This window comes from Apteryx mantelli, chromosome 2 (assembly GCF_036417845.1).
Source record: "Apteryx mantelli isolate bAptMan1 chromosome 2, bAptMan1.hap1, whole genome shotgun sequence".
Taxonomy (NCBI): Eukaryota; Metazoa; Chordata; class Aves; order Apterygiformes; family Apterygidae; genus Apteryx; species Apteryx mantelli.
In genome coordinates, this window is record NC_089979.1 from 17,817,208 (window position 1) to 17,839,261 (window position 22,054).

The 22,054-nt window shown below is 34.6% G+C and overlaps 1 protein-coding gene across 1 annotated transcript in view; it reads left to right on the forward strand.

Annotated features, from left to right (window-relative positions):
• The window catches only part of CSMD3 (CUB and Sushi multiple domains 3), a 734,654-nt gene that overhangs the window by 544,389 nt on the left and 168,211 nt on the right, over positions 1 to 22,054 (forward strand). Inside the window, 1 exon segment of the mRNA XM_067292283.1 lies at positions 3,223 to 3,339. Coding sequence (XP_067148384.1) covers positions 3,223 to 3,339 — 117 coding nt within the window.

Genomic DNA, 22,054 nt, shown 5'->3' on the forward strand with positions numbered 1-22,054 from the left:
AATACCTTTAGATCCATGACTTCTGCCTCTTAAGACAGCAAAATGAGTGATACCATTCGCCTTGTGAAACAGGACAACAGGGGGAAGTAGTTTTGCCAGTAGGTTTTTATTTGGGAGGGGGGGAAAGAAAAAAAAAAGTTTAAATGTTTGGAAAACTTGCTAGCTCTGGAGAGGAATGGAGGCCAGTTATGAGTCGCTGCAGATTGCCCTTTACATAAGCCAGGGTGATGAATGGCTCATCCCCAAGTCCCGTCGGTGCCGAGCACGTTGTGACCTGGGCTGCAGGCAGCTCCGCTGGGAGGCTGCACCTGGAGCCGCGCTGCCGGCCCCGCACTGTGTCTCTGGTCCTCTGAGGCCACCAGACATGGGTCTGCCGCGTGGTCGGGGCGGGCGCATGTCCCTTTCTTGGGGCTCGTGGGGAGGCTCAGGTGAAGGAGCAGAGAAGTTCAGATGTTTGCGTAATGCAGTGCTAAGTAACAAGGGGATCGAGTCATACAAAAAAAGTAGAGAAAGCGTGTAAAAATAAATAAGGCAAGTCACTGCCAAAGCGTGTCCAGTTTTTTTGGGGGGGGGAGGGGTTGTATTATCACAGCGTATTTATGACCAAAGAAGTCATGAATCATCGTGCCAGTTATTTCTATAGACGAGTAAGTGATTTTCTAGAGAAAATAATAGTTGTTCAATCTACTTGCCAAATGAGCTTGCCAAGCCAAAGTTCTACACAGGGAGTCCAGTTCTTCCCTGCTCAAAAACCATGTCCCACCTGTGAATATCATGAACAGCTGGTGCATGGTTAGCCATGTGCTCATTAAACTTCACCACTCAATTAAAAAAAAAACAAAAAACTTTATTTCTCAAGGACTGCTGCTTACAGAAAAATAATTGAGTTTTGTAAAAATATGATTCAAAAATTTTTAAGTGTCTAAATAAACATTTTAGTTAATATAAATTATAAAAAAGTCTTGTGTTATCTTCACCTTTTAGATACATTGGAGTTGTTTTAATTAGTCTTTGGTATTAATGAGAACATTCACACTTTTGAAGGCACTATCTCGTATTTTATATTATTTTTTAAATTTGTGAAAAACATGCTGCATTTGATCACTTTCAGAATTCTCTCTGTATTTGCCAATGAAATTATTTTGTGCCTTTACTTTGATATTTGCTTATTTTTTATATCAGCTATGATAATACAGCCTTCCAAACTGTGAAATATTTCAGCTAGACCTATACACCACTGAATAGCCATCCTGTCTCAGAGAATCAAGAACCCTTGGAAAGTGTACTAGCTTTCATAATTCATTGTGTTTGCCACACAAAAAAAAAAAAAGGTTTCTATGTTCTTTTTTTTCAGAAAAATGTCTTGGTGACATCACTTTGATATTACAGTATATTGTCAATATTATACAGTGTTATAACATCAGCACAGCACACACAGTGTTAAATATTTAGTAAAGATATAACTTAGAAGTCACTGTTAGTCTTAGATACCCAGATATTAATATCAATGATTTATACCGTGTGGCGCACAAATTATACTGAAGTGAATAAAAACATATAAGAGTTGCAGTAAATTTGATTTTCATGGCTTTGAAAAATAATGCATGTCAATTTAGTTGAATTAATTTAAAAAGTGTGTTTGTTTAAAAGAAGTTTTTTTTAGTGTCACCAAGAATATGTCTTGTTCTGGGAGTGACTTACTAACCTCTGAGAAATACACATCTACCACTCCAAAAAAAAAAAAAAAAAAAAATCAAGACTCCTCAGACTGCCCTGTTGACCTACCTCAAATACCATGACTTTCACACTAATGAAATCATTTTTAAATAGGGTATTCAGATTAGAGCAATAGGTACTATCTGTTCCCATTTCAGATACACAGTCTGTCAAACTCTGCAGCTACATCATATTGAAAGGAACGTCTTCTAGTGCAAATTATAGAAATCCATGCTCAAAATTACTTGGGTTTAAATTGCTAGTTTTAAGGGGTGTATTCTTTTTATAGTGCGTTGTACTTTATGTTTTGTGTGAATTTAACTAGATATAGTCTTAAAATACACTATTTGTAACTACACTAATACAGTTTTGCATTTCAAAGATTGTATTCAATATAACAAGTAATGAGATAATATAGTCTCTTTTGAAAAAAATAGGGAGAAACCACTCTTTTTCTTATTTCATATAATTCAGAAGGTATTAATGCTTTGAAAGCACATCACAAAAATACATGAAACGTTGGAATTTATGTTCACCAAACTAAATATTGAGTAATAGTACATATTTTAGAAAATCACTTATGTCTTCTTAACAGAAGACATAAATTTGTTAAATGGATAATGGTTCCGTTAAACTCATTGAAAGTTGTTTCATAGTCCAATTTGCTGTTAGAAGAAATAATCTGAAGAGATGCCATAATCATGGCAATAGACTGAATTACTAAATTAAAGTGTATATGAGAAGCAGGTCCTATCCATCAGAAATTACTAGCAATTATTACTAGCAGCTGTTTCACATAAATGCACCTGAACATCTGATGAAGAAAAAGAAGAAGCAGCACTGCTTCATGCTTGACAATTTTCAATAATACCAAGTGCCAGCATTTATTGTCAACCTTAGAAAAATACATTGTTGCAGTAAATAGCATTGTTATTCATCTGCCATTATATCACCCTTTATAGCTATTAATGGTAGAATTAACAAGATATTTGTGTGATAAAGAAAAGGATTCTCAGGGGATATAACATCGTGTTGCACATCATGTTTAGTCAAGGAATTCTGACTTTCTTATTTGAGTAGTTCTATACATTATTTTGAATTATGAGCCTATTGGCATGAGTAAGAATTTTACTCGTGTGCAGAAGGGCTGCATAATCTATGGCTTTATCAGTATAAAGCATCATACAAATGAATAACAGCTTTGAATGCTGTGAATAATAGCATACTGAGTAGCTATAGCATGAAGAACATTATTTTATTAAGGTGGTTGATAAATGATACAGAAAAATAATAATTGATCGGGAAAACTGCAGACTGCTGTCAATTCCCTTTGACATAGGAGAGGGTTGAGCATACTCAGTACTTCACATAATACACAAATTTAATCTAGTGTAGGATATAATAAAATTTACTGTAATAGCATATATCAACATGTAACAAATCACTTCAAGTTGATAACTTTTTCTAATGTTATATTATTCAAAACTGTTTATCTTTACTTTCTAGCACCTTGTGGAAGCCGGTCAACAGGCTCTGAAGGCACTGTATTATCACCAAACTACCCAAAGAATTATAGTGTTGGTCACAACTGTGTTTACTCTATTACTGTTCCTAAGGAATTTGGTAAGTAGATCTAGTCTCATTCATATCCTTTTGTTGCTTGCATATTTTCAACACATCTGGATGAACTGTATGATCACTTTATATTAAACATACTAATGTGAAAAAGCTGTTTTAAACTGATGCTTCTGTTTATACTTTTGGACATTTTTGTTGCATACTATTTACTAAGTAGTTCCTACCTCAGAATGTTTACATTTACCCTTATGTTTTGAAAGCATTGTTATTTATTTATTTTTAATTCACTGTGACATCAAAAACGTAACTTGGAATATTACTGTGGTAGTAATAGCCAAATTTATTTGTGATATCAGTTAAGGTGGCTGTTCACCTAAGATCATGTGCCAAAACTCGAGAAAGTGTAGCATAGATCTAGTAAGTCCAGGTAAGCAGGGGAAGCAACATTTGTTTTAAATGTATGATAATATTGCTCTGATAATCCTTGGCTGGTCTGCAACGTGAAGCAATGGCGTGGTCTTTCCTGAGAAACAGAATTAGAGAAGCATGTTCCTGCCTCTTCACTGTAGATTCCTGGACCCACCATAAAATCTTCACTCCCATCCCTAACCTTTTCTCTGGTGACAAGAAGAATCTTTTAAAGGTGTCTTATATCTTACACAAAGACAGGGCTTTTACATCACCTTTTTATCTCTCCATATTTATGATTTTTTTTCTTACTTTATGATTAAACAGTGCCCATGGCGGCAGCTGATATTTTATTGTTCGTTTTGACTCCTTTGTAAACACTGTGCCACCTACTGAATATCATTTATTCTCTAAATATATGTGCTTTGGATTTATGTTGTGGATATGTAAGACTTTATTCTGACCCACTGCTTACAGTTTAGTTGGCCTAGTAACAGGTGCCTGGGGATGTGGATGGGTATTTTATTAATCTTCCTTCATGCTGATTTTGCAAACCACGCTTTATCCAAATTAAAGACAATGCCTGAACTGCTGTGTATCCATCTGTCATACTCTTGGTGACTGAACTCCCTTAATATCCAATTAATTGGTTCTTAGAGCTAGCATAGGCTACTACAAAATAAGCAGGTTTTAAAAAGTATTGTCTTCTAAGCTCTGGATATTTCTGTTCATTCCAGGTGGCCTCTAGAACATTCAAGAAAATCTAAACACACTTGCACAATTATAAATTTATTTCTAGTAGTTACAAGAATGTAATTTTGACCTAACCAATCTGTTTTAGATAAACTGGAAAGTTTAAGTCCTGCCATTTCCTTCAAAGCTGATACTTATTAGTTTATGACACAGATGCCAACATGTTAGAATACAAGAGTTACAATTACTGTAACAAAGCATTTGTTAAAATGTTAATACTCTATACCTTGTATCTTCTTTGACATTCTGGATGGAAATGTAATTTTGTGACTTCCTGCAATCAGGTGATAAGTAAGTGGAAACAGAAACATAATTCCCAAAATAAAACATGGAAATAGGAAAACCAATTCCACACAGTTACTTAAATCCTTATATAGACTGTTCTGCTTAGTTAGTTGGAATAATTTGGCATATATTCATTTTCTTTCCATACTAAGTATGTTAAGAACAATAATAAGAAATTCTATTTGGTTCTTTCCCAGTGCTGATCAGAAAAAAATAAAAATGCTTTGAAGAAAAGAAATCATGATTTACGATGCTGTTAACCCTGTCATACAAGGAATCAGTGAAGTTTTTAGAGATGATTAGGATAGTTTCTGTCACTCCCCTTATTATCCCTTTTGCTCTTTTGCCTTGGGGTGGACCTTTTCTCTTTTTCTTATGCTGTTGGCATTTTGACAATGACACCAAGTATCTGTAGAATATACCATGAAAGTATTTAGTCTGCTTTTGCGGAGACAGAAAGCATGGGTATATGTATATTGAAAAAGAAAGGTAAAAGACATAGCTGACAGTAGCCATTCAAAAATGAGGAGGACATGACACATTAAAGAGGCCAAAACAAATATTACCATTTTAGCCGCTTCTTTTCAATGATACTCTTAGGGAGCAGAACCCCCTTCCTCCAAAAGCTCAACTTTTAAAATATGATGATTAGTGGAATGACACAATAATGTAATTTTAAGTTACTCATACAATTTTACCTCTACTAAAATTTTTCCAATAACATCCATTACAAAACAAAGAAATGTTGACAATCCATGGAATCTAAGCAAGTCTTCCAAACTCAAGATAAATATTTATCTCAGTCTGAAATTTCACATAGATGTAATGAATGTGTTTGATCTAATGGCTTATCATTCTGTTTCATCACAATATGTTCAAATGCAGTTTCAGAGAATGATAACCATACATTTTTAATGCTGAGTTCTTGAAGCTCAGTTTTAGAATTTATTACACAACATTCTATTGATGTGGGTCCTAACAGGGACCTTCCGTTAACAGAACAGTCTTCCCTTGCAGTGCTCTTACCTAGATTGCATAGGGAGCTTTTACCTAGATTGTATAGGGATCACTCACTGACAAGACCGTCCCCAGGAAATGCTGGTCTTTGTGGATAATGACACGAGATACAGTTACTACCCGTAGATTTGTCAGAGATTATGGTACAACAAATACTAATCAAAGAGCCAAGACAGGCTTTGGGGAGGATGAAAGGGTACTCTAGCAAAGATATTGATATAAAATAATTTTAGCTACTTCACCTAAAGAAAACAGCAAAAAGCTGTAGTTTTTCTATAATCTTCCCTGTTTTGTTGGCTTTTGATATGAAATATAGCATTCAAATATTTGCTGAACAGAATCTCTTCAAGAACTATTTTTACATGCCATACAGTATATGATACCATATAATAGAGCACAGTTTAAAAAAGTTAAAATCAGGGTCAATATAGGGTCAAAAACAGTGGAATAGAATATTACATGCATAGGAGGGAACTCACTGGCCTGGATTTGTTTTTTGGTAGAGTGAAAAGAAAAGAAAAGGTATTTCATGTGCAGCTTTTCAAGTCTTCGTACCCAAAATTCTGTGTAAAAATCATTGCATTTTAGACTTTTTTCAGTGTTTCATTATTCTGTCTTGCAGAATCACAGTTGCAATATTTCATATCATGACAGGTTTAAGCTACAAGATAAATGATTCACAAAAGCACACAGTGTGCCACAGGCAAAGTCTTTTGTAAACATGTAAGACTCATCTTCTTTGACACTCTTCCACTGATGTTTTAAAATTGTGTAATGAGCGTTAATTGTTTAATGCTGAAATCCAGGACTGATTACAATTTAAAAGGAGATGCTTAAGATTTCTTTGTTTTCCTGATGCACATGAGTTAATTTATATTCTCCGTTATACATAATAATGTAGTTTATTTTTAAACTAATATTATTAATAACAAAATAAATAACCTCATCTTGCTTCAGCAAATGGCTTTTCTTTCTGTTACAGCAAAAAGATACATTGAACGTGCACAATAAGGTATGAGGTGGCATAAGTTACATGTGGCATGCTTTCAGAAAATTAAGTATCCAGTGTAATATATTTCACTCTTAGTGGCCAATGAGAAATATAAATTTTAAGTCAGAGTTGTCTTCCCCTCCCCCCCCCCAAAGAAGCCAAAAATACTTGTACATAATTGGGAAAAGGTTTGGCTTCTATGTAGAATGTGTATTTGCTTTACATTTGCAACAAAATATAATATTAAAAGAATGGCAGGCACTACACTGATAAGCACTAAATTCTGGGACAAGATTTCTTAAATTTTTGTGAATTCAGTGAAGGTGAACCCTGTTTAGTGCCGTACTATAAACATAGTTGAAATCAACTGTTCTGTTCAGTTCCTAGATAACAGCGTAAAGCCATACTTTTTTTTCACAAATACCTTCCCATTTTACAGTTTTACCATTTTCAGCTTTTCCTTGTGTCTTTTCTAGAATTTCTGTTTTATGCTATAGGCCTGAATTATTCTAAATAGGCGGCACAGTGAACAATTTTTTTTTTTTTTTTTAAGATCCTTGAAAAAATTACTTTTGCAAATTCTGGAAGGTACAAGTAAGACTTTTATTCTGCCAGTGAAGATGCACATTGAGCAAACAATGTTGTCAGTATGTGTTTTCCCTGCTGAAGTTCACTGCATCTAGAATCTTCAGAGAGTTTAACAGCCATGTAACACTAGAGTTTTTTCAGTACTGTTTGATTTGATTTCAAACTCAGTTTACATTTGCAAAGGAAAAATATAGGCATGGACAGATCATAAGTAGCAGAACGTCTCAAATGACAACCTCACGTTAAGAGGGAATGAACTAAATGTTATTTATGGTTATACTTAACTGCATTAAAGTTAAACATTTGCGTTTAATAAATTGAATTCATCATCACTGCTGTGTACATCTTACTTTCATTTAAGAAATCTGGCAGATTTGTTTGGACTGACATTTTTAAAACATGGATAATTTAAACCTCCATCTTATGTTAGAATGGATGGAAATATCCAGCTAAATATCTAGATTTGATATTTTCAGCCATGTGGATATTGAATTTAGCAATATTCTGCTGAATGGGAGGTACGGATCATCCTTGGCTGTTAATAGAAGATGATCTGAAATAGCAAATATGCTGCCATAGACAAGAATCTTATTCTGTTTCTTCCTCTCTTTTCATACAAGTGGCCACTTCAGAGTCAGTGGGACTGTTGATAGGAATGTGGTGTTCATTGCTCATTGATAAAATGTTGTGACGCCACAAAGACTGCTCCAAATTCCTGTCTGTCCAGCTGTATAAAGCCTCAAGATCCTAACTTCAGGAGGAAGGAACTTGCTCCAGCATGGGCCATGTATTTAAAAAAAAAAAAAAAAGCAGCCCACCTTTCACTCCCCAAAAGAGAATGACTTCAAAATCACAGGACTTAAAAAAAAAAAAAAAAAAAAAAAGACCATGATTTATTGTTACCTTTTGAGCTTGAAAAATGATATTTAAGTTTTCCTTATAATCATAAAACCATGTTTTTAAAACATAAATCTCTTACTTTTTGCATATGTGGTTACAGGAATTTATCATAAAGACAGAAAAGCTGACTGTATCACAGGACACAACACATAAACACTAAAAATACCAGAAATACAAGATGAATCATTTAATCCAAAAATTTAATGAAAGTCAATTTAGTTGAACATGACAACTGCTTAGATGAGAAGGATGGTATTTCAGTTTTCTGATTTATTTTCTCAGTTTTCTAAACTATCTAGCAAATGTCATGCAATGTTGAGGGCATACATACAAATACTTCTTACTAACAATAGTGAGAAGTACTTGCTGCAAGGGTAAAATCATCAGACAACAGACAATCTGAGCCCCATTTTCCTTTTTTCTCATCATTCTTTAAAGTCTATTTTCCCATTGCTATTTCTCTTTTAAGACTATTCTGTTAGTGCAAGGTTTTCAAAGTATCTCCTACTAGGATCCAAAATAATAGAATGATGTTTAGTAAATCCTTGAAGCGGAGTTTCTGAGCTCAGAATTAAAAATGTATCAAAGTCCTTTTCTGCATTTCTCACCAGTCAGCTAACTGTGCTTCATTCGTAAGTACATAAATGGTAGGTAGTGTTGTCTATGATAGATTTAGATACTCTGGCCAGAAGTGAAGCATCATTGTGTAAAGGGTGTCAGGCAGACATAGAAATGGTTTTCACCCCGAGGACGATAAGCCTGATTAAGATGATATGCAATCAGACATACAATTGGCAAAGTGTTCTGTCCTTATGTGGGAGTAGCAATATGAACACATATACTGGAAAGGAAGTATTTGCAACACGGGTAAAAGTGCTGCAAATTATTTAGCTCATTGCCCAAAAACTGTTTTGATTTGAAAATTCTCTGAGTGAGCTGAAGGATGGAGTCAGGTTACCTAAAGCCATGTAAATGTGTAAGCTGCATTGTGCTAGAAACAAATATTACATTCCTCTCCCCACCCACCCCCCCCATAAAAATGGAAATCGATTTTTTTTTGCTTTGCTTTGCACATTTTGCTTAATGTGCATTCATTGTGCATTGAATGGTGACTGAATATTCATTTAGTTTGCACTGTTTAGATCAAATATATGAATAAACATAATTGATAAATACAATGCATTTTTAAGGCATGGTTCATTCTCACTTAAAGTAATAGGATTATATAGCTATATAGTAAGTAGCTCAAAAAAAAAAAAAAAAGAGTAGAATGTGGCTCATTATATTGTCAGTGTTTTAGCAAAGGAAAGAACATACAGATGATGAGCCAGAAACAAGAAAATTGAAAAGTGTACCTTTTAATGGACATAATAAGCTTAATGGAAAAGTCTTCACCCATAACTGTAAGATTTAGAACCTTAAGAGTAAATGCAGTGATGTAATTTGTGTTGTGAATCTGTATAATCTAAGTAGGGATAGTATGAATTCATGAGTGTTACCTCTTCGCGAAGATTTACCCTTAAGTATTGCTGATATATATGCATATATACTTTTCACTTGCATGCAAATCAAATATGTGTATATACATGTAATTTAACCCTGGGGGTGTGATTCTTTTTGTCTCAATTTACTTAGGTACCTGACTATGAAAGTTAGGTATCTAAGTCTAAGCCACTCAGATGATTGCTATGATCAAAAAGGAGAGATCCATATTTCCGTAGCATGATTCATCCTATCTAAAACGTCTCTCTCTCTGCAGTTTTTGGAAGGAGATAAACTCCTGTAATAAAAGAAAGAGCACAGACTCATTTTATCATATTTGTTCTGGGAACTATAGGTGGTTAAATGAATTAGAGAACATTTCTGCTTCTGTAATCTACACCCGCCCAATATTCAAATTGCACAGACATAGCTTCATGCATTTATCTTACGAGTGTATGGTAAGGCTGGTGATTTCAGATATATTTCAGTTCTCGTCCATTCAGGTAGGTGCTCGAGCTTGGGTAATTCAAATTCAAAGTTTACTTGGTGATTCTTCATCCTCAAATCTTTTAAATCTAACATGGGGACTGAACAAAATCTGTATCTTATTATTACGCGTATGTTAGACAATCAGATTCCTACTTGTTTATATGTTGTAAGATCACATATTGAGGAAGAATGTCAGGCAATGGACTCCATTATGTTAGATGCTCTACAAACGTTTAGGAAGCCATGACCTACAGCCCTTTTGCACAGGGAATATGTAACTGATTGACGTTTCTTTCTGGAAAAAGAAGAGGAAAGACAGTATTGGTTATATTTTGGAATTTTTGTTGTTGTTTTTTAGCAAGTTTAAAGTAGTTTCTTCTCCAAAACATGTAACTAATGGACCTTGAAATGCTACTTAAGATATAAATATTTTCAGAGTTTGATATAAATTGAATTAAAATGTGAGAGTTTAAGGTCAGTGTTACATATCCAAACAAGGGAATTGACTCCTTATTAATATATATTTCTTTCTTTGAAGAAGATTTTGCAAGCTTTAAGTTTAAAGAGGTTGTGCCAAGGATTTTTTTTTCCATTATATCTCATTTATTTGATTTAGTGGATTTCAGCCTATACAAGTAGGCTAGTAACAATAGATTGTACAAAGATTCTTGGCAGACGGCTAATATTTTTCTTATCTTACTGTTAAGTACACATGAATTAGTATATTATCCGCTTACCATAATATAGCTTGAGATTGCATTCTAAGATTTTAGGAGAATGAAGATGAGCATTAGTTATATAACTATCAAATTCTGTTGTGCTTTTCTAATTTGAGGTCAAATTTGTGTCATTCAGATGCTGCCTATATAATTTAAAGAGATGCCACAAGGTCATTGCACATCACTTTCTGCTTATCTATGAGTCTCCTACATTTATGAGAGCAGGGATTGGCAAGTTTTATATAAGCAAACTCACAGCTGGGGAGTATTTCATTCACTGCCTCAGTGCTTAGCCTGCTTGCCAAGTGAGCAGATGCCAATGAAGAAGTCACTGTAGGGTGACTTCTAAAGGAGATTAAACTATTCAATGTATTTTTTGAAGTAAGATTCGAAGAGACTTACTATTTTAGTTGCTTAATATCCTTTGAAGTCACTTTTTTAATGCTGTTATTAGATTTTTTCAATAAAAATGATTAATTTTGGCTCAAATATTAATGATGTTTTAGAAAATAATAATGGCCAATTTAGTACAGATCACTGAATAGCTTAAGCTATTGAGTTTGACTGTAAAGATATGGCAACAGAATATCTGCCTTTCTAATAGTCCAGTAACAAAGCAGAATGAAGACAAGACCACATCTGTGGTCTTCAAAGAAATGGATAGCTTCAAAATAAATAAAATAATTTGAGTCTAATTCCAATGAATTGATGAAGGATTTCTAAAACATATTTTTTTCTTTTTCTGAGCAATGTGAATCCAGCTGTTCCAAACAGTTAATTATCAAAACTTGTTCACATAAGGCTGTTATTAAAACAGCTGAAATTAGTTTAGGTTCCTGATTCCAATTGAGAGAAGACAGGAACTATATTACATTTGTCACTAACATGCTTTCTAATACATGTCACTATCCTGGAGGTGAGACTGAGTGGTGGCAGTTTTTCTATAAAATTCTGCTTTCTATTAGGTTCACTTCCTGGTCAGGTTTGAAGTACTTTAATAGAACAATGTAAAGAAAGAAGCTTATACCATCATCGATTATGCTTTTCTGACTTAAAGATATATTAATAATGAGGCTGCCATTTTCTACTCTTAATCACTGTATGAGTGAGGAGACTGCTTTCTCATTCTTCAAGCTGGACAGCATGGGGTTGATTAGGAGGTACCAAATTCCATACTTCTGAGCAGCTGATCTTCTGAGATTCAGAAGCGTTCCCCCACAAACATGTGCATTTCTTTATCCTTCTGGTTGGAATAAGGCCACAGTCCACCTCAGAATACACCTAGCTACATGTAAAGCTTGGAAGAGAGCAGGCAAGGCAGAGCCTGACTCTTCAAGGATTAGGTAGGCTGTGGAAATCTGTAGATCTGATCTTAATTGATAGGAATTACAGATAAAGGAATAATCAAGGCAAAGGGGTTACATCAACCTTTACTCAGAAAAGAGCTCTTTTTAGTTTGTGATTTTTCTAGATCCCTGAATTTTCTATATTTGTTCACATAAATACCCAGACTGAACTGGAACAGTACTCCTATTTAGAATAAAATATATTTGACTGATAGGACATTATTCTCAGACGATATAAATGAGGTTTCAAACTACTTCAAGCTAAAGAAGTCTAAAACACTATTTGCCTACTCTCGAACAAGTGCTTTAAATACAAGGCTGTGCCAGATTATGAAAAATGCAGGTTGTACCAGCTCTACCTCCACAAACAAATCAATGCTTCACCTAAGCAAATAGTGTTCCACTACAGGGATTTGACCTTATACCTCAGATATTAAGTCTTGGAAGTAACTCTTGCTGGCTTCAGTAAAAGGAGTGAATAGTCATCATTACTGAGCTGCTTATAAATACCATTAGCCTTAATTTAAATCACGTGATAATTTTTAAAGTTAAATGCTATTTCAGTAATCAGTAAATACAGGGAATTGGACTAGGCCTTTTTTCTTTCCTTTTTCCTGTGTTTTCCCACCTTTGTAGTTGAAAAAAACATTAGGAAAATCAGCCTCAGAGAACAGTTGAGGAATCTCTAAGTGTCTAAAGTGTAACATATCAGCCTACTCCCTGGTATAGGTCTTTCCCTGGGAGGCAGTAAGGCACAGAGAAATATGGCCAGAGAATCACTGGTGAGTCACTGTGAGCCATTCCCAAGTTTCAGACATCCTGAAGTAGTCTGCTGTGTTTCAGGGAGGGAGTTAATTAGGATCAGGTATAATCAAGGAGATGCAAAAAGATCCTTTTGCAAAAAAGTCTTCTACTTATAAAACTTTTCAAGATTAGGCCCTGCTCATGTAAGTTACAATCCATATTTTTCACCCTTCCTCTTCATTGCTTGCCTTTGGATATAAATCATTCCTCTTTCAAGTAACTTTACCTGTATTGACTCGGATATTTTTGTTCCCCACTCTGTGCACACAGATACAATCTTCAAAGATTCAGGATTTCTCTCAGTGATTTCCCTGTTTCCCAAACCTTTGTGTAGAAAACAAACAAAAAAGTGCTGACAATCCTCACTAAACTTTGCTTTGTGTTTCTTCTACTGGCAGTTTCTTCTACTGCAGAAATGGCTAGTCATTCTACAATATGACAACAGAAACTCTGAGCAGTGTTTATTTTAGTGAGGGAAGCAGGTAGTTTTCTTGGTTAAGTTTGCTGTTTGTATCCCATTATTTATTTATAGTCATTTAAAAAATATATTTATACTTGGGATCGAGCTAATTTACACCTACCTTCTTAACATTACCAAGTTTCAGAAAAATATGATTAAAGCATATAAAAATTTGGAATCCAGATGTTGACACACATTTTGTGGCAAAAATAAACTTTTATAAAAGTTTAGATTTTGAATGTATTTTGAGAAGTCATTTAAAAACTGACAAAATATGGCTGTTGCATGAGAGGAAGTTGCTTTGGATAGCGGTTTCTGCTTAGAGAAAATGTTGAGTTTCTGGTTAGGGAGCAGGTGTGCAGAACGAGTGCATGTGAAGGATGATAGTCCTAATATTTCTGCTAGCTTCTGCATAGGTTATGTCAATTAGACAGAAGTATGGAAGTAGACCATCTCATTACCAGGGATAAATTCCAGAAGTAGCGGGAAAAACAGTATATATACATGTACATGTATGTATGTAAATATGTATGTGTGTTATCACAGGGTGAAGCCTACCTGAAGGCACCGCTCAGCTAAATGAGACCTGGATTACATCTGCCCAGCTCTTAATTAGATTAGATTAGATGATTCTTGTATGCACTGGGAAAACAGACATACAGATGAACCGTGTCATGGGTTATTGGCATGTTATTGTCATGGGGTGAGACCTACCCAAGAACACTGCTCAGATAAAAAGAGACCTGGACCACATCTGTCCGGTCTCACAGGTAAGATTATTCCAGTACTTGCAGAAAAGAAACACAAAAGCACAGATGAACCAGGTGAGAGGCTGAGCCCAGGGCAGAAATGCTATGTGCAAGGATCAGGGTGGCAGGCAGGACTCAGATATGTCAAGCATTTGGAGCAAGTGTCCTGTTTCCCTGGGTCCATCGTGCTGGTGACAGCTTGACTGGAGAAGCTGGGGTCTTGGCTGGTGTGAGTGTGAAGTATGTGTGTGTCAGAGCAGAAATCTTGGAAAATCACTATCCATCCGCTGTACCCACTCTGCTCTGTAAATAGCTTTGGGATTATGTTTCACTGAGTGGTGTGCTATCACACCCCAAATTCCCCTGTGATAGTACACTGGGTGGAGCTCTCTGCTTTTTGTTTTAATGTTTGAGACCTGTGAAAACTTATTGCTTTTAGACAGATTTGATGTTGGACATCCACTTGCATTCTTTAAAAGTCATCGTAGTCAATCTGAAATGAGCTTCTGCAAAAGGCTGTTTTGTTTTTCATGGTTTAGTCACCAAATCAAACTGGAATTTCTCCAATCCACCTGTTCCTCCTGCTCTCTTCCTCCCTTTTCCCTTGCCCCGTCTTGCTAAAGGACTGTGCATCCTAAAGCCAGCCGGTTGGGTTATACCTTGTTGTGCTTTCAGTGCTGGTGTCAAGAGGATAGTAAAAGTCCTCAAAATATTAAAAGATATTACTGAAGGTAATTAAAAATGTTGACTAAAGACTAAATGTTGACTGAAAGTTGATTAAATGTTGACTATATTGTGTTGAATGGAGAGGGGGAGTGTTGCCATCATACCACTGGTTTAAGTACTGTTAACCAATATCTGGTAATTTACGGGAAGAGTTTTCCCCCCATTGAATTTAAGTTAAAGTTCATGCCTTCATTTTGCATGTCATGTACAATCAAATATTCTATTTTAAATCATTTTTAATGTCAAAATACACAACTGAAACTTGAAATCAGTTTAATTTTTCCCTAAGATAAACATTTTTATTTTCAGTCTTTTGTTAGTGATCTACCTGTCAGTTCTTTTTCCTCTTTGGTCAATTTACATCATTAGCTTTTAAAATCAGATCAGTCAGAATTAATCCTCTAATGTGGAGGAGGAACACAAGTCTCTTGCAATACTGTAGTACAGCTTTTCTTTTCTTCAATTTTCTTTCTTTTTTGTTTTTATTTTGGAGGAGTGTTCTTTCCTTCTTGGCAAAGCTTTTTCTCATAGATGGTCTCCATCAGCTTTATAGATATTTAAACTTAAGATTGAGTTTGGACTTATTTATTACCTTAGTTATTGCTAAAATAAAAACATTCTTAGTGTTTCAAAAAAAGTTCCAATCTGTCCTTTGACACACATGATCTTTCTCTTTTTGTTCTTGTAATTTTAATGGCTGTACCTTAAGTTTTCTGTAGCATCCATCACGGCATTATCAGCATCCTTCACATATGTGTTGCATCATCATGATTATCAGATGATTTGAAGACTGACAGTCTTAGGCTTTTGGAAGCTCACCTTACCTTTTTGTGAGCTTTTGGGGGGTCATAAGTGAAACCTTTGGTGCAGTGACAACTTAGTGTTATGTCATAACATCAGTCATATTTTCAATGTGATTTCTGTGGTGGTCTCATTTCTTATTGTAATGTCCCAAACCAGTTCTGACAAGTCTTAGCTTGGCTTTAATGTTTACACTGTGTCTGGGTAGAATAAATTTTATTTTCAGCTCATGGGTGAATAAGCAGTCTAAATGGATGTGTTTTATGATTTTGGTGATAGTTTAAAAGATCAGAGTGTGAATCGATATAGGAAGAGCACAGCAAAGGAATAATATAATGGTAATACTGAACCCCAACAATGTAGGTTGACTAGTTTTGCTCAAAAGTGAAGCTTTTAGCGTAGTAAATTTGAATATTTAAGTGAAACGTACTGAAATGTGTAGTAAAATACTTAGTGGGGAGGAAAGGTATTCTAATATGTTGAGTGTAGATCACAATTTTCACTAATCACTCAGGATTATAGAGTGATTTCACTCATACCTCTTTGATAAATGTAGAGCAAATAACATGGATTAAGAGAGAGTCATTTAAATGTCTTCAACTCATTATATTATTATAATTACTACTTTTTTAACTGTAATAACAAAAATAGTTTTTTTAATAACAATAAGGAAAAAAGACTTAGTAGTAGCATGCTAATCATATTTAGGAGACATTTTCTATCACTTTTGTACTTGTGTACAACTGAAAAATAAAATGACAAGCTTACAGATAAGCAAGATTAGCTTCTTCCAAAATGAAAAGCTTTCTATCTGATTTAACTACTGAAACATTTTACACTGAAACTTTCTCTAAGTTTTGAGTTCACATTTCAATTACAGACATATGCAGACTGACAACACATCTATTGCCAGACTGGAAACTCTGATTACCTCTACTTTAGTGATGGTCTCGATGAAGCTGTATTTCTCCAATCTACAGCCATCAAATTCCTGGAATATTTTCATTTTATTCTTTCACAAGATTTCTATATACTTTTACTAACAAAGTAATTTTTCCATATTTTCTTTTCTAATTTTCCAGTGGGAGTTGTTTTAGTTTTGCCTACTAACAAAAAGGAAAAAAAAATCAAGTATTAATTTTTGTCTACACCATTCAGTAAGCTGAAGTGATAATTTGTTTCAGATGAATGAACTGATGAATCATCTGATCTAATCAATAACATTTTCTAGTAGGATAATAAAAGATAATAATTATACTCAGAAAACTGTTGTAATTTTAATTAATAGCTTTAAATTAGCTGGAAGATGTTGGAGAACTATTTTTTTTTTCAAAGTGACTTTTCTGTTAAATGTAGAACCCTTAAAGTGTATCAAGATACTTAATAGGATGGCTTGAATTAAACCTGGTATCTTAATAAGATTTTTTTTTTCAGTTATACCTCAGTTTAAATAGCATTGGGTTACTTTTCTTTTCAATTCTTCCAGAGTTAAAATAGTTTACTCATTATATTCGTGACAAGTCATGTCATATTGGCTCTTGTCGCACACTGGTGCCTTCAAAAAAAAAAAAAAAAAAGAAAACCTCTTCTTTAGTCAATCTGTCAATCAAAATTTGGAAGTAAATTTATAGATGATGAGATGAAATGGTGGTATTGGCAATCATACTGTCTTTTCTGAAATGTGGTCTTGTTTAATACTAAATTTATACTTATTATGGTATACTTACAGTAGTTGCACATACAGTTGTTACAGTAGTTACACAATCTAACTTCTAGAACCAAAATTAGGTATAATAATTAAGAGGTTGGTGGCCCTGTGTTTTCTATATAACCAGTGGAGAGAGAGAGGCTTATCCAGAAGTTTATTAAGAGGAGAGCAGCCTTCAAATTTAGGCACCCATGTTACAATTTTGATACTTACATTGAAAAATCAGCTCTTGCTAGAACTACAATTAAGATGCTTGTAGAGCACAGTTAAGTTGAATTTCATGTTGGTTTTGTCTTTGGAGAAAATAGTTTTATGAATAGTTTTGCGACTATAGTCCCAATCACCATCACTAAAAATGAATTTGCTTGACCTGCCATCTGTAAGGGTATTAATTCCTTCTGTTACGTAAAGGCTACTGTTAAGATCTACAGAAAAACAATAAAAAGTTGCAGGCATGTTTTATTTCTTGTTCAGTCTGGAGAATGTAATGTAAAAATGAGCACTAAACAAAATTCAGATCCTTTGCTTTTACCAGTTTACTCCCCTTTCTTTCAATAAAAAGTTACTTACACAGTCAGATCTTGCCATAAAAGAGTGGTTCAGCTTTGTTTTCTAAAAGCAAATAGGCAATTGTATGAGAGAGCAATGAAGCAGGACTACAAAATGTTGCCTGTGCTCAAGATTAACAAGATCTTCACATTTCTGCAATGCAGACACACAGTTCACGACACTTCTGTAGGAGCAGGGCAATTGCCTCTTATGTTATGCTTCCTCTAATTCCTTCCTCTCATTTTTGTTCACAAAATTTCCCTAGAAGTGATCACTGAGCATACAATGTACACAAATGGTCTCAGAATATTATTATCCTATGTAATAGCTCTTTTCAGCAGAGAATAAATTTCAGTAGTAGTTGTTAGCTGTGCAGCCGCAGAATTGTTTTTCCCGGTTGCAGGAGGCTGTGCAAAACATAGCAGCTGTAGGCTGCAATTACTTGGCCTGAGAGAGAAGAGTACCACATAACTGTCTCCTTTGAGGTTCTCCTGCCCACTTGCAGATCATAACGTCAAAGAATTGTCCCTTTATTTAAACAAGAGAGTGGAGAGAAGGAAATAAGTATCATTTTAAATTTAGGATTTGCTGAGAAGCTTTTTCACAAAAACAGGACACTATCTGACCTAAACAACAGTGGTGGACTATGCATATTACCCCTCAAAAAGCAGGAACCTCAAGGTGATCTGAGATTATTAAGAAATGGAACAATAAAGTAGAAGTGACAGTGCAATGTTAAGAATTTCTTGTTGTTAATACCTGCATACTAAGAAACAAAATTTTCTTCTTCCTTTTTCCTTCCTTTCTCCGCCCTTTTCTTCAAAAATTGAACCATGTCTACTTATTGTTCTTGTTGTTGATGTTTTGAATAATGGCTTAGAACAATGCACACCTGTTCTTCCTATTTTTTTAAAATCTTTTTAAAAACATTCTGTTTTATCATACACTAAAGCAAAAAGTCAGAATTGGCTGCTAATATTTAAATTAAATGAGTATATTCTAGCAGGGCTGTAGAGGGCAAGAATTTTCCAGTGATTACAGTGTCCATTGACTCAAGTGCTTATATTCACATTCCTCCCATCTAACTTTAATAACTTAACTGAGAAATTAGAGGCAAATTGGCATACAGTGTTTTTAAAACCATTATACAAAGATAGACAGCTCCTTGAATTTAAGGCTGGCTTAGTTACTAACAGTAATAGAACCCTAATTTAGATGTGTCGATTAAACATCTGAAAACAAATGGAGTGAATACCAGCTTCAGTGAGCCGTAAAATGCATTTAATCACTGAAATTCTCACTGGCACCAATTTTTTACCCATTAAGACAATAAATAGGAAAAAATATTTCCTATTAAGATTATTTTTTAAAAGCTGTATTTAAGTATTCTCTCTGATTCTGTTTTCAGTGTTCTTTTGACTAGGAGCATAATTAGACTTTTGAGAATTGGAGTTTATAGGTTGCGGTCATATAAGCATTTAAAGTTGTGGAAGCCAAATTTATGTGGGATGACGACCTTCTTGGGAAAAGGATAGATTCAGCTTCTGTACCTTGTTTAGAAAAGCTTTTAATGTTTTGCTGTCTACTGTAATATATGAAATAAGATAATGTAATATTGAAATTAAATAACTTATGTCCAATCATTGGTATTTTTCTTATTTTTCTTGGATCCTGGCAGTTAGGAATAATGTTTTCTAGTTTCATCTATCCTATTACAATTAACTAAAATAAGAGAGAGACAATTAAGAGTTTTTTCATGCATAAATATGCATGAATATTAAATATTCTAATAGCTAATATCAAAAACTAGATAGGGTTCTGTGTGGTTTTGATTTTTAAATTTAGCAATAACTCAGGCTTATAGTTATAGTTTATTTTCTAGTTATTCGGTGGCCTCTGTTTCTCCAGAGATTCATGTATAAAATAAATGAGACTTCATAATTAGAGTGAAAGTGCTTGTATTTCAGAGTAATTTCAGTAAATCAAATTCCGTATTCGCTTTGCAAAAAATACCACATAAGTGTTAGATTAATGTTTCGTGGACCCTATTCAAGGTGATAAATTTTACATGCAGTGCATCTGTAATTCAGGTTTACTTTGTTTGTCCAGAATGTAGCTCAATGGAAACAAACAAATCTTCTTGATAAAGGAAGCAAAGAAACCGAGTCTGTCACACTCTTCCTTAGCCATGCTACCATGAATTCCCCTCAGCTGTTTAAAAGGAAATAAATAGAAAAAACAAATGCAACAATAATAGTAACCTTTACTGCATTCATGTAAGTGAGTATAATCTTGACTGAGGAAGATTTTTGTTAAAAGTCGCAGTAAGCCAATTTTTTGGCGTTGTTAGGTTAATGGGTAGTAACAGTTTAGGTAATACCCAAATTAGAGAATGGCTTTGTTTTACCAAATGTATCAGGCAGAAGGAGCCCTGACTTAAATGCAAAATGCCTCAACTGATGCACTGTCTAGTGTTTATGGGGATGGCTGAAGAGTCTTTAGCACCCTTGGTAAATCCAAACTTTTATGTCTGTGTAGGTATTTGCACCCTCTTCATCAGTAATTCTGTGTCCATAAATGCATTTGGGCTTGTAAATAATCATGTAGTCTCTTACATGAATGGTGCATCCAATTACTTTTCTTAAAAGAAGACAGCACACACAAAAAAAGGGGAAAAAAAGTTTTTTGGGTTCCTGGGGGAAGACTAATAAGCACAACTCTCATGGCTGGCTTTCTGGGTCACTGCCAGAACATCTGGTACAGAGAAAGGCAAATCCAGAGCGAGCAAATACTAGAATCATGTTCTTGACCTCAGAGGAGCTGGGTAAGTGTATATTAGCTGGGAATCTTGTCAAGATTCTGTTTTAAACACCAAAAGCAAGAAATCAAAAGAACTGTCCCAGAGTAAAGTCCTTCTCTTTCAAGGATAAACTGAGGTTTTTTCCATTTTCCTTCCAGAATGGGATGGCAGATAAAAAACAATAGACCTTGCTGGTAAAAAGCATATAGCTTCAGAGGCAGAAACAACATTACTTGAGTTCATACTGTCTGATAAGGTATGTCATACCCAAGACAAGATGAGAAAGATGATATGCCAGCAGTTAGCTTCTTAAACAGAAGTTCCATTGAATCTAGCTTGAAATAACCTATGTCGAATAATGTTCATGTTCACCCTGCAACGTTAATATATATTCAGAGGTTGAGGAAATGAACAGAGTATCATTCTGGAGGTACAAAGGCCACATGCAGATAGCTATACAGTTAAGAAATTGAGCAGAATCCAGACTATTGTTTTGAAAACTGTTGTTTTGAAAAAGTTCTGTGAATAGCAAAGTAGTCTGGGGCCCATTAAGAAAAGAAATTTTCCACAGTGAGCAATAAGCAGACACCTCTGCTGCGAGATACATGAGTGTGAGTCTAGTTTTGGTCTGATTGTGTCCACTGTGGCTAATTAGGGGGGGTGAGAATTTTAATTGCTTTTTTTCTTTTTTCTTGTTTTACCTTCTTTTCATCTGTTCTTCTTGTCAGATAGAGCAACAATGAACAGGAGGAACCAAAAATCATTATATAAAAACAATATTTAAAAAATAGTGAGGGAGAATAAATATTTGCATGTATATATTAGCTGGGTAAATAGTTAGCCTCTCTGTGTCTCTGTTTACCCATCTGTAAAACAACAACAACATGGGTCCTGAAAGAAGTCTTATGAAGATTAATCAGACTGCTACTTAAACAGTTAAGTACAAAAAAGTACTGTGTAAAGCTACAGTAAAATACAAGGCTTATGTGATAGTTACACAAAGAAAACAAATCAAACGTGGTGGGAAGCAATGAATTGTTTTATACCATCCCATATATTCCTTTTCAAGTCCTGCCAAATCTCCGTTTTCTTGTAGCCAACACAGTGTTGAATTGTTACCCATGATGCATCGCAATATGATACACAGTTTGCAGGCTAATGGAAACCAGTATTTCAAGAACAATA